The sequence below is a fragment of the Gambusia affinis genome, linkage group LG16 (genome assembly GCF_019740435.1).
Source record: "Gambusia affinis linkage group LG16, SWU_Gaff_1.0, whole genome shotgun sequence".
NCBI lineage: Eukaryota > Metazoa > Chordata > Actinopteri > Cyprinodontiformes > Poeciliidae > Gambusia > Gambusia affinis.
The window spans coordinates 17,906,734-17,916,351 of NC_057883.1; the positions used below are offsets into that span (position 1 = coordinate 17,906,734).

Below are 9,618 nucleotides of genomic sequence, written 5' to 3' on the forward strand. Positions count from 1 at the left end.
AAGTGACTTGTTGAGCTAAATGGTTTTACTGGATTTTATTTCAGGCTATCATATTAAAAGGAGATGAATGCAAATGTAAATCATACTTTTCACCATTTTATTGGTAAACAACCATTTAATTTCTTCCCTCCACCACTACATAATTAGGCACAGTTATCGTGTTAAATTTCAATTAAATAATTTGAAGTTTGTAGTTGTAATATAACTGAATGTGAAAAAAGTTGAAGGGATATTAATGCTTTTTCAAGCATTCCATATCACAAAGGCAGGTCTGCTTAAGCTAAGTGAATCAGGTGAGGGTCTTACTGCGGAATTCCTCGCTCTCAGAGGGAAGCACAAAGGTCTGAGGAATTATATGGAAGTTTTTGAAGCCATAAGTCTGCTGCATCCGCTGGATGTTTTTATAGAGATGGTCTTTGCGAGTTAATTCATATGACCTGGAAATCAGCAGAGATTTCAGTTTAAAATGTGCTCTACTTTGACATGACATAACAAATACAGAAATAGATGACAGTCATAGAACACCCCCTGCCTGACAGTGTGATTCATTTTATACTTCAGAGAGGCACCAGTCCAAACTAAATGTGTGTTGCAGGAGAAGCCAAAAAATACATTGCCTGAACTGAGGGGTTTGGACAGGATTAGTAGTGTTATTTATAATACAGAAACCAGTAACAGTACACCCGGGTATTTCAGCGTACCTGGGAAAGTGGTTGACCTTCTGGAAATCTTGAAGGCTGTGTAGTAAGTAAGGCTTGAGGTGAGATCCAGTCCACATCAGGTTGAAGTTGTTACTGTTTGGGTGAACCTGAATGACAGAAACGTGGACTGACTCGCGCTGAATCACATCCCATAAAGCAATCACTAAAATAAAGTTAGTTAAATCACTGCCATGCACTGTAAAATAAAATCCAAGACTAGCACTGAATTATGTGAATTTCCGAACCAGATCACTCCATGGCCAATGGACAAAATTACAGCATGGACTTTTAAAATAACATCAGAAAAACAGCCAATCCAAAGATTTTCCTTTGTGCCATGAGAATGCTTTGCTCAGTTTGCTCAGTAAACACAATATTTACTAAAAAATAATATTTATCAGAATACAAAATTCAAACAACCGCTTTCTTTTTGGGGCTACCACCATATGTTTGTAATAAAGTGTGGCTCTTTAGAGGCAGACACTCATGTTAATTTTATCACTGGTCAAATGAAAGTCAACAAGCACAGGACTAAAATATAAAAGAGTTTTAAAGGTTAACCAAATATAGGATTGCACCCATTGATGAAGCAAAACTAATGCTTTGAATGTGTAATTTTTTTTGTCCAGAGCAGCTCTGACAGTTGCATTGGGAGTAAACAAATAAAAGAAAAAGCTAATTGTTTGCTTTTCGTTCTAAGGACCACAAATCTTTTAAACTTGCATGAATGAAGAATGAGCATTACCTCATGAAACCCATGATTGATGAGTATTCGTCGTATTAGACGGCTATCTGTGCGAACAATCTTGAAGGACATATTATATCTCTCTGGTGAAAGGAAAGAGACAAGCGAAAATTACAGTGTCCAACTTATTGATGCTATACCTTTAAAATGTGCTGTTATATAACTTTAAATGTTTGTACCTCCAACCGAGCAGATACGCCTGTTTTTTGAAACAACAGCCTCAGGTAGAAAAACAATAACTGGGATTGTCCTGCTAATGCCACTCCATGCAATGCAAGGATGTTCTCTATTTGGAAAAATAGACATATGACATAAAAACCTAGTGAGTAAAAACATTACTGAGTAATCAATAAGAAAAGTTGTAACTATATAACAAAGATCCACTTTGAATGTTATAGCCCAAAATTTTAGCAGCCATTACTAGGCACAGGATGGTTGCTGGTCAGTGTAACAAGTTTTTTTTTCAACTACATGGATTCATTGTGTTCATAATATGAAAGAAGCTTTGTTTTGCTCTGTTTAATAGCCAAATTGTAGCACTGTAACAGGTACAGACTGCTTTACAGGTAAAGACTGCTTTACTTGTTAAGCAGCCTTTACCTGTTTAAAAGGATGAAAAAATTGCTTTTTGTAAATCTTCAAAGTTGCAATAGACAGAGTTATGGAATACCTAACATCATTGTTGGTAAGATATAATTACAGTAAGTTTATTTATAAATAGTCAATATGTTAAAATATTTTAGTAGCAGTAGAAATAACTCTTTTTCTGTTTTGTTTTAAAGGGAAATAGTTAATGTTATACATTTTGGTTTTAAATTTCTGTGCAAGAACCCAGCTGTTGTGTAATCATGGTTTTTACTTTAAAAATCTCATACCAGCCCATGCCCAGTCATTACTAAAAAGCATGAACATCTGAGCTAGATAAAGACAAGAATCTGGCAAGGCCAGTAACAAATGGATCCCCTCACTGTGCCAACTCACCCTCATACAAAACTCCAAACCATCTCACAGTACTAGAAGTGACATGCATATCACAAAGCAAATATAAGATAAGGCATGACAGTGATGAAATGCGACTCAATCAGGTATGACTGGTACAGAAACAGCGGGTGAAATGTAAACAATTCCTCCATCCAGTTTTCAAAGCAACTATGAGAAACTGTGTGGAAAATAAGTTTCACTGAGATATCAAGACGAATACACTTGACAAACTATTCTGATATTTTAAATGGATATGCCAGATAAAAATAAAAGTCTGATCACAACTGCATCTCGGATCTCATTCAACTTAAATCGCTTGTTAAGAAAGGCATTGAAAAATAAATACTTGAAAATATTTCCAACTGAAAATGAGGAAACAATATGCTAGAAAACTTTCAAAATATCATGTACACAACAATATCACTGTACCTTACTAACTGAAACTGAGACCAAATATAGGTAGCAAACACTGTTAAGAAAAGGTTAACTTTTTTTTTTCTCAAGAATTGTAAATTTCACACTAGCAAGTCCTTCTCTTTCTCAGCAAGACAATGGATAGTCTGCACAGTTCTGCAATAAAAAAAAGTGCTGTTAACTAACTACCATGCCAAACTGAAACCATTATTTTGTGTTTTACTCAACACAGCTAATAATTCTTATATTTAAGATCTCTCTAATACTATTTTATTGGAACAAAATAAAAAAAATAAAAACACTAAAGTTGTACTGCTCTCTATCTTGCACTCTTGAAATATTACATTTATTAATGTGTGTTCATTCAGAGTACACAGGCCTCACTTTGGGCTCTAGAATCTTTAGTAGTATCTGTAAAGTTATATGTAGTGGTGCTTTGAATTATTCAGTGTAATGTGTTGCCTGATTGTTATACATTGCCCTATTCTAAATTATTGATTCCTCCTAATACAAAAGACAAGATAAGTTTAAAAAGCAAAAATACTAGCACAATAGCTATACTCTTTTTTTACTATATGTTACATGACTTGTGTTAGTTAAAGATTAGTTTTTAAAATAAATGTCTTATCACTGTTATAATGAGAGGAATATAAGATTTTTTAGTCAACACAAACTGGACAAGCAGGCTGAAAGTAATAATCAGTAAAGTATGACTAAGAATAGCTTAAAGAGGGAATTTTTTGGCCGGAAGAAGAAAGACCAGCTGTCACATTCACAGTGGAGAGCTAGCTCATCCTATTTGCATATCAAAAATTTATCACAAACTCTTCAATGTTGAGATCTGATTTCGTCTAAAATACATTTTGGTTTGAATCTACTTAGAATCTCTCAAAATATCCATAGACATCCACTGTCTAACAATTAAATAATACAATTTAGATAAACTATAACAATTTGTAAAGATAAAGACTAGAAAAAAACTATGATCTTGATCCATCAAGGTGGCACATTAATCATATTTTAAGAGGCACATCTTGTAGTGTCAGCCGAGGGGATCAGCAAGGTAAGAACCTAAGGGAGACTAAAGAGTACAGTCTAATTACGCAAGCTGCACACACTTTGAGAAAGAGGCTTTCTGCAGCTTGTAATGGTAGTGGAAACATTGTGCAATATGCTAAAATACCATTAAAATAGAAAAACCTACAATTGGCATGCTTATATTAAGAATGGTATCCAATCTAAGAGATTTAAGATCAATTTATTTGTCATTTCACATATGAGCAAAAAAATTTATCTGACTGAAGCAAAATGTTGATTCTCAAAATCCACTGACAGTGCTCATAACAGTTCACTGATAAAAAATAATGTAATAACAGAATAGTACTAGTGGCATAAGCTCACTTGTTAAATAAAAAAAATTATGCAAAATATCAACACTTTTTTATGCTCAACAACAACATACAATATACAATCAGCACAAATTGTGTTTATTATAATAACTCTTCAGTTGTTCAGCATATACTATATGTAAAACATGTCATGTCTATGTAAAACATGAAACACAAAATGCTTAGATCCAAACAGGATGAGTGGCATTTAAATACCAGTAAGATACTGTATTGCTTTGCCTGCTATTTTTTCACCAAATGTTTACATACAGGCTATTATTCAAATAATGTAAGACAAATTGGTAATTAGTTTAACTGCATTGTGTTCTAACAGACCAAAGTGTTGCTTGTCATCAACTGCATTTGGCTGTACTTCCACACCAACACACAAGCTGTCCCAAAATATGACTGCCTAAAAAGACAGAGCTCATAATTTTTAATTTTATATCTAAAACTAACTGCTAAGATATACTGAATGATATAAGATTATTAAATAAAATGTTTTATTTCCTAAACATATTCCACACCACAAAACAAAACAAACAAACAAAAAATCCCAAAGCAAGTTTCTAGAACAGATTGCTATTATTATTTTTAAAGTGCATCAAACCGCAGAAGAGGAGTTCTGAGATTACCCTTGTTCGTCCTCAGAAGACTCAGAGTCTTCTTTCTCCCGAACCACGGCTGGCATTTTCCCATCAAAGTCAGGCTTGACTACCCGGTGAAATCCTCCAGGTAATAACGAAAGCTGTTCTACTGAGAATAGTGGTGGTTATATATGTCCGTACATATATTATACGACTGTAGCACTAATTTCTCTAAGCAGCAAATACCGACACACGCATTAAATGTATAAATTAGTTCATACAAAAATAACACCTTCATAAATCTACCTGTGGCGGTGATGAAACCTTCTTAGTGCACATACAAGACGTTGGTACGTACTGGCAGTTATACCATAGGCTGGTACAAGCCAAAACAGAGTCACTTTTGATGTAAAACCAAATAACAGTATTATTGAACCTAAGTGTAAATGTAAACCAATATAAACTTACCCGTACCTTCCGGTGCAGAAACGCTAACAGCTAACTAGCTCGCGAATGCATCACAGCGCCGTTAATCTTCCTGGTTACTACAACAACTGAGTAGCAACAGTGCAGTGAGCATGCGCACTAGCTAACAACGGTTGTCCACGTTTAAATTGAACGTTAATCCCCCTTTACAGCAGGTGATAGTAAATGAAATCCAGAAAGAAAGACTTGTTTCGTAAAAATGGGAATGTTGTCAAATTGTTTTTGGATTATTTTAATGCATTTTTTTATTTATTTATATGATTCACATCATGAAATTAAATCCGAATCTCGTGTACAATTCCATCTATTATTACCTTTTATTAAGCTCTCATTTCTGCATTGAAAAGTTTTTTATGGTGTGATGTAACATTCTGATCTTAAATGTTATTACCAGCTTCTATGACAGAGATATAAGTTGTGCAGAGATGTGAATGTGTGTCCTTTTTGAGTTTTCATTGCCACTATTTGTAATAAAAAAGAAAAAGAAAAAACTGGGAGATATGTTACAAAGCTACTTACTGATTTTACAATATGTTCATTCCACCTTGATCTTTTATAATTATAGAATTTATTTATTTGTGTCCAGATAGATGGTTTTACTATTGTTTCAGATAATTTTTTTCATCTTTATGGATAAGCAAAACACTTCTTGAACCAGACTTAATTCAGATATAGTTACAATAACGCACTATAAATTCAAGGCAGCATACAGTCAGAAGGCTGTATGTGGAATGTGGAAAAGCATCTGATGGACAAATTGATGGATCAACAAACATTAGCAAAGTCTGAGAAAACATATTTTTCTTCCCTTGAACCTGAAAAACACTTACATTTTATGCTTTAAGAAACCCTATGAACTTTAACGTGTCATGCAATTTTAGTACGTCTGGCTTAGATTTCGTTGTGTGTTTTTCTAAAGTCAAAATTAATGAGACCATTTGTGTACATACCTAAGCATAATTTCAGCCCATGTTTCAAACCAAACCCCTCAAATTATGTAATTAATTGTTACAGTGTAATAAAATCTGCAGTAACATCCACTAGCACCTCCCCTGTCTAGAAACACTAACTTGTCTACACGACATACGAATGGGTGAATTGTCATTGGTCCGCATAAGAAAATGGGCGGTACCTTAAGTTTTAGGACGACCAATCATAATAATGGTACGATTGAATGGAGCCATTTTTTGGAGCCTTGTTATTGGCTTACCCTGTGGGTAAAGATTGGGGAAAAGTCACCGTTTCAAATGTAGCTAAATACTCGGTTGGCTGAAATCCACCTGTGGTTTTGGCATTTAGTCTTGCCAGATTGCGTTTTAAAACCATGATGACGCTGTAGTCTGGTTATCGCTGGTGGGTAGCTATGGTTTTCTTTGTTTTTTTCCCTCATTGACGAAATTACCAAATATTAGTCTGTTTAGAGATATTAATGACTGTAATCTCCTGACAGATTACCTTGAATGTGTGTTTTAAGCCGATCGGCTGCTCCTGTGGTCTGAGCTTTCCTGGGCTACGGTAAGCCGACAGACTCTCTGACAGGTGCGTCATTGACAGCAAATATGAGCCGCCTTCTGAACGTCCTCCGGAGCTGGCTGGTGATGGTGTCCGTCATCGCGATGGGAAACACCGTGCAGAGCTTCAGGGACCACAGCTTCCTCTCAGAGAAACTGTACACGGGAACGCCAGAGTTTGGTGAGTGTTTATATGTCAGGTGGGAAAATTAGGACACACCGTGGGTTTTCTAACATATTTAGACGTTCTGAAATCTATCTGATTTCTGATTTGGGATGGATTTTGGCACATCATTTGGCAGCTTATGCGTTTGCAAAGGGTTTTGGAACTCAAAACGATTAGAAATGTGACATAACAGATAATACAGAAAATAGCTCACAAAGGGAGGGCATTTAAGACAACTGCCAACATGCCCATGTCTGATCTTCCATGCATGTTCAGAGAACAGATAGAAAAATGCTAAAATAAGTCTACAAAAACCCTAAGATATCACACAACCAACAAGCTTTTGCTGGTGTTGATTCAAATGTCCACGGAGATGAAGGCAAGAAAAGGACTTCTGGAAAAATATGGACATTTGAGTATAAATTTGAATTATTTATCAAGAACAGAAAATATGTTTGGCTCAAACCAAATACAAGAAACAAACCACATACTGAAAAGCATGGAGCTGGAAGTGTCACTGTTTCAGGATCTGGACCAGCAGATCATTATAAAATCTAGCATCAAGTATCAGAGCGCAATATTTGAGAACATTTGTAATGAGAGTAAAAAGATTAAGCACAAATCTTGATTTGAAATAGACTTTAGATGCTAGAAACCCCTCAAACATCTCAGTTGAAAGTGGGAGTAGAAAAAAAAATCCTCGGATTGATGTCAGTAACTGTTAAACACTTACAAGAATCACATCTCTAAAGTCATTTCCACCAAGCGGGTTGACACCATCTAGGAGGAGATAGAACTGGCAAATGTTGATTTATATTGGCAAAAGATTTATTTTATGATCATGTAGCTAATCAAAAATGGGCTTAAAAAGATTCATACAAATACTAACTAATTTATTATGCCTCCCTCTCTACTCCTCTACTTACTCTAGTAAATGGTCTCCAGGCTCGAACATTTGGTATTTGGACATTGCTGTCGTCAATCATCCGCTGTGCCTGTGCCATTGATATACAGAACAGAACGTAAGCTATCCGATTATCTTTTAAAACTCCTACATGGTCTTGGTTTACAATCTTGTGATCATATTAATACATACTGGCTTCTACAGGCTGTATCACATTACTTTATGGACATTTGTGTTGGCACTGGGTCACTTTCTGTCAGAAGCATTCATCTACAAAACTGCACCACTGACTATTGGAGTGATGGCACCACTCATTGTTGCAAGTGAGTATGGACGGGTAATTGCCTCATATTTGTGATTTTATGCTTGAAACCTTTACTGGATATTTATTCATTTGAAAAGCATCACATCTTATCTTGCTTTTCCCAGGTTTTTCCATAATAGGAATGCTCATTGGATTCCAGTGTTTTCCAGAGACTCAGGAAGAATTGGGAGCACGGCAGAAGAAGCGAAACTAGTTTCCTCCTTTTATTGGCCGAAACCACCACCAGCACGCAGGCTTGGACCAGTAATTGTGTGCCAGCTTTTGCATCATGAAAGAAGTTCACGTGTAAATTGTTTTTTTGAGAGACTTTGTATTTTATCCTTCACATCCTTTGTATAAATATATATTTTATTGACAGCGCAGTAGTGAGGGTGTTCTGGGTTTACGTACATAACATTCAAAGGAGCAATATTATAAAAGGATTAAGCCACATAGTAATCTGGAATATAATGTTTTCACTTCATCTCTATTTTTTTTTTATCAGTTCAGACTTACCAAAGACCTACATAACGTAAAAGTGTTTTACAAGCACACACACACACTAGCCGTTTCTTGATTTTTACCTCAGAAACAAACTTGAGGTTTTATGAACTTGCAATAAGAAAGCTATTTATCTGCAGAGCAACTCAGACATCTTGATTCTTAAGGTATAATTGTTTTTTGGGGTTTTTTTGCATTAATTTTAGGAAATTATCCATGTTGTTCAATATTTGAATTAAACTTCACATTTTTGCCATCACTTATGGTTTTATTTCATCTTCTGATGAATATAAAATTCAAACATGTACCATATGTTCTTCATGACTCACAGATCAATCTATTTTCAAATAGGCACAAAATACCCAATTACCTAGAGTACATAGAGGTTAATTATCTGGGGATTCTAAGGTGTTTGATCAAATTTGATTCCTAAAGAAACTGAGAGGTTCTTCAGATATTAAATCTTTGCGTAATTGGTTGAAATTTTATCCCATTTTAGTATGTTTTTTAATGTAATTTCCTGTTACCATATCTTTATTTTGATGGTGCTGTGTCATCTATTTCCTCCCCCAACATATCCCAAGATGTTTATAATCTCCCTTATGGTTCATTTATGTCTGTTTAATGTTTGTTTTTTCACCTAAGTTTATCAACTGCTCCTCATGCAACCTGTTTTACCTGTCTTTGGGACCTGTTTGTGATGGGAATTTTAATATTAGTAGATTAGTATTTTGTTGCATCTCCCATGTCATGTTTTTCCAAGATCATTTGAATCCGTCTTATGTACTGGTGCTTCCTAAATCCCCAATATGTTCATTATGAAAAATGTTTTGCAAATTAAAATTCTGAAAAATACTTTAAATTACTGGAAAAACTCAATGATTCAGAAATATAGCCATGAGGTAAGTGCAAATAAATAGAAAAAAACTC

The 9,618-nt window shown here is 35.0% G+C and overlaps 2 protein-coding genes across 11 annotated transcripts in view; one reads left to right on the top strand and one right to left on the bottom strand.

Moving 5' to 3' along the window:
- Positions 1-5,392, bottom strand: part of ttll5 (tubulin tyrosine ligase-like family, member 5) — a 58,425-nt gene extending 53,033 nt beyond the window's left edge. For 3 of the 9 annotated variants that reach the window (XM_044142404.1, XM_044142397.1, XM_044142405.1), the window contains exons 1-6: positions 5,285-5,391; positions 4,865-4,985; positions 1,626-1,732; positions 1,447-1,529; positions 702-808; positions 307-437 (exon numbers count right to left, since the gene is read on the bottom strand). In XM_044142404.1, the coding sequence (XP_043998339.1) occupies positions 307-437; positions 702-808; positions 1,447-1,529; positions 1,626-1,732; positions 4,865-4,920 (484 nt within the window). In that variant the 5' untranslated portion in view covers positions 4,921-4,985; positions 5,285-5,391. Of the gene's footprint in view, positions 1-306; positions 438-701; positions 809-1,446; positions 1,530-1,625; positions 1,733-4,864; positions 4,986-5,122; positions 5,193-5,284 lie in introns of all 9 variants that reach the window. The other 6 variants (XM_044142400.1, XM_044142401.1, XM_044142402.1 and 3 more) reach the window with 6 other exon arrangements.
- A 1,110-nt stretch (positions 5,393-6,502) lies between these two features.
- erg28 (ergosterol biosynthesis 28 homolog) lies at positions 6,503-9,543 on the top strand. Of its 2 annotated transcripts, none has more exons than XM_044141815.1 (5): positions 6,503-6,655; positions 6,753-6,994; positions 7,911-8,001; positions 8,088-8,206; positions 8,313-9,543. In XM_044141815.1, exons 2-5 carry the CDS (start codon positions 6,862-6,864, stop codon positions 8,399-8,401), a joined length of 432 nt encoding a protein of 143 aa, XP_043997750.1. In that variant the 5' UTR covers positions 6,503-6,655; positions 6,753-6,861; the 3' UTR covers positions 8,402-9,543. The 2 variants fall into 2 exon arrangements, with proteins under 2 accessions (XP_043997750.1, XP_043997752.1); XM_044141817.1 differs by having other exon boundaries at positions 6,504-6,655; positions 6,777-6,994.
- The last annotated feature ends 75 nt before the right edge of the window (positions 9,544-9,618 follow it).